Source organism: Sphaeroforma arctica (assembly GCF_001186125.1).
Source record: "Sphaeroforma arctica JP610 unplaced genomic scaffold supercont1.3229, whole genome shotgun sequence".
Classification (NCBI taxonomy): Eukaryota; class Ichthyosporea; order Ichthyophonida; genus Sphaeroforma; species Sphaeroforma arctica.
In genome coordinates this window covers 1-3,796 of record NW_014037329.1, presented here as the reverse complement: position 1 = coordinate 3,796, position 3,796 = coordinate 1, and the positions used below count along the sequence as shown (strand labels likewise).

At 43.7% G+C, this 3,796-nt stretch overlaps 1 protein-coding gene across 1 annotated transcript; it reads right to left on the bottom strand.

Annotated features, from left to right (window-relative positions):
- Positions 1–438: 438 nt before the first annotated feature.
- Positions 439–1,422, bottom strand: SARC_13394 (hypothetical protein; the record flags this gene model as incomplete). The annotated part of the gene is made up of 2 exons (XM_014292475.1): positions 439–548; positions 1,187–1,422. Coding segments are annotated over 2 exons (346 nt in total), but the record flags the coding sequence as incomplete, so codon positions are not given.
- Positions 1,423–3,796: the final 2,374 nt, after the last annotated feature.

Below are 3,796 nucleotides of genomic sequence, written 5' to 3'. Positions count from 1 at the left end.
TATATATATATATATCGATAAACGTGTGATCCTGTAACATGGAAAAGGGCAAATTCAGGGTGTTCCATTACTGTCCTGTTTTGTCAAATGAACCGCAGTAGGCGAAGATTGCGATGTCGATGACATTACGTTGTGCACTACATATCAATCGATACTTCTTCTCTCCTGAGTGTTGTTAGATTAAGACCAAGTTCATCGAAGGTGACCTCATATACTATTCAAGCCACGCATTACATGAACAGAATAAGGTGTGCATAAAACCATTATCCGTCACATCATTTGGGCCGGGGGGAGGGGTTTGAAATGTAGGTGCGAGCAGGCAAAGATGTCAACGCGGTGATATAGCAAGCAGATGTGTACAGTCTGGCGACACCTAACGTAACACGTTTATACGCATTTGACAAACATGGACAGTCGCACGTGCAGTTGAACACATACGTAGTGTGTGATGGAAAAGAAAGCTCTCGATGTAGCCTTCAAACAGGTGAGACGGCGGGAAGACATGCAGAAGCATCACCAGGATCTCCCAACCACGGATGACACTCTCTCTGTAATCGGTGTACACGGTAATGAGATGTACATGAGTGAAGAAACCTCTATATCACTCGTTTTTGAAACAGTTCCATGATAGATGGATTGTACGAGAGTACAAGTCACGAATGGTAGTCTCGGGGTGGGCAATGAATGAAGAATCAGGAACACGAGTGAGCAGCGAATCATGTAAGATACTCTGGTGGGGAGAGAAGTAGACTTCAAGCCAGCACCAGCTCCCACATGCCCTAGTCATCCTGGATTACGTCACCCACATATGTGGAGGGGTTGCATGAAAAGTAAACTTTAAGCAAGCACCAAATCACAAGTGCTGCTCGCTGCGTAACGAGCCTGGAGACCTTACACTTCAATATGTTACACATGTCTCTATGTGGCGCTTATCAAGGACTGTACATGGATCTGCAAATGTGATACGTGCCTAAAACAACCACTGCTCACACACCGCCCAGATGCGCACCAACCATCCCACAACCAATGCATACACATACATCGCCCACATTTTACATGGACTTGTGCTCACAAGACATATCGCTCAGGTTTGTGCTCACAAGCACCTCAGATGCGTACCATCACCTCGTTACTACTGTCTTTAGTATGTGCATACAATGTGTGCGGGTATAAACTCAGCACATACTCATTGGGGTTGTTTGTCATCTGCTTGCAGACCTGCACGAACACTTCATCCCGCAGCGGCTTGTGCTCGTACGCTAGCTTGGAGAGCCTCACCACCTCTCTCATCTCATCACGTTCGGGTACGTATTTGTGCGACGTTCGGTCTCCCATGTACGTCTGAATCATCTTGAATATATCTGCTGCCTGGCGCTTGAGCTCCTTGGGCAACCCGTTGGTCATTGGGTTCCGGATTTCGTCCTATACGTGCACACGTATGCATGTATTACAGATTTTGTGAGAATACGTGCGTGGGTGTCTGTCTGTGAAGTGGACATGTACAGTTTCTCCCGTTTCTCCCCCCGGTATGTATATAGAGCAACCAACCTCTGGGTGGCACGCATGCTATGATATAACCTACTAACCTTTGTCCAGGCCATAGATGTCTCGAGACTCTGTTTCTTCTTAAACAGCCCTCCAGTGGTTTGGATCCCGATTTTCTCTGCCGAGTGATATTAAACAATTTATATTGTTTTAAAATACAAACCGACCCAAATAGGTGCGGTGCACTCAAGATGCACAGAGATGATGCAGATCCGTCGACGTCTCGCGTGGTGTCAGGAATAAGTATTACACACTACATGTTTGACTACTTCCAGAAACAGTGTTGGCACTTAATGTAGGCTCGCCGGTGAAGATACACTTCTCTGATATAAACTACTAGTTCTCTGCCTTGATTAGATTATGTCTGCACTTTTGCTTCGGTTATGTGGACACACACATGAGCATACGGCATGACAGATATACGTACACATATAATCACCTCACCAAAAGCATTCTTCGTATGCACACCCCCACACAGACTGGCACACATACCCTGGAAGAACTTGTTGTACTCCTCCAGAGGCTTGATTTTCATATCAGCAGCATCGGGTTCTACTTTCACGCGCACAGACATAGCACGAGGGCGTATCTCCTGTCGTATCAAATGATGTAGGTGTATGTGTGAGAAGTGTCGTATTTGTAGTTGTACATAGTTGTAGTATGTTCTTGCTATACAGGTGCGTGTATATGCATGTATGCGACCTTCATGAAAGTTGACGTCGAACTGTATTTTTGCTGACTGCAATAGCAACTTTGCGACACTCTCAATTGTAATTTGTATATCTGACTTCAGAATTATAACGTATCAGTTCCTGTACTCTATCCTATGGTACTCACATAAAACCTAGCTTGGCATCCTGTACTCGACTATATGAATCATATCGATAAAATTGACATTCTTTTTATACAACTGATGTTGCGTTCAGCAGGTACAGTCCAATAAATAGTCATCACCATCTCAAACACAATGCTGCATAACAACATACCTCTTTTGACATGCGCCGACTGTGGCTAAGTAGATGCGTCAGATTCTCTTCTGAACAGCTTTTTTTCCGCGAGGGTAACGTCATTTGTCCATTGATAGCCTGGCCAGAGGGTGCTACGGGTAAAAGTATGGGGGTTTTTATAAGATTGTATATCAATGTGTGTATCAGGGCGCTACGGTAAAGGTATGGGGTTGGGATAAGGTTGTATACGAATGTGTTTATTTGGGTGCTACTGGTAATGATACGGGATTAGTATAAGATTGTATGCGAATAAGTTTATTCGTACTGTGGTGTAAAAGTTTGAACTTCGAAATCCTTGCAGGTATTGGTGTGGAAAATGTGGTATAAGGTTGTATACGAACAAGTGTATTCGTACCGTTGTGGGCAAATTCCCACTCAACGTGTGTGTGTTGCTGTTCTATGGTGTCTTGTGTGCGTGGATGTATGCATGTGTCATGGCACATGTTGCTCCCACTGCAAAACTTAATGTTACGACGAAAAGTGGTTCGGGGTGGGCATGTTTACCAATTTTTACGAGCTGATCGAGGTCATTTCTGCTGCATCTCGATAATTGTCGATCTTAATCTTATTTTATGCGAATAGTGAATGTACTGGTTAACTTGAGCAAAAGAAAGACTTCATCGTCGCCTATCCATATGATATATCTCGTTTACAGATTACTTTGAATCAGAAACATTTTCAATGGAGTCATCACCAACGTATAGGCTCGCTTTCTCTTCTGCCGTGTGATATGAACGGTAATACGTATCCTATTATCTACTATGTACGCTCTAAATTAGCCTAAACACTCCACATACCAACGTTGTCACCCTGGTCGCGCATCCACATGCTGCGTTTGCCCTCGAGTGTCATAGGCTTTGCCTTTTTCCCCTGTGTCGTAGCCCTACGCTCTAACGTCAGACTGCGCGTGTGCTGTGCGGAAAGATTTTTCTATTTATAGCATCGAGTAAAAGGTTTATATTTAGAATAACATTGCGTATAAAGCTTATATCCAGAACAAGGAGGGAGAGATCGGGATGTGGACAGGAAAAAGCCAGTGAAATGTACAAGACGAAGCAAGCCCATTTGTATATATAGCAAGTGATACCTTTGCCAGGTTTTGTTGTATTGGAGGAATTTGCAATAGTGAACAAAGTGCTGTCATTCTCGATCTGTTGACCCCTTCAGGATTTAATTTGACAATATAGCCGGACTTCCTCAATCCATGTGTATATTGATTTATGTGCCAATGTCTATATATATAT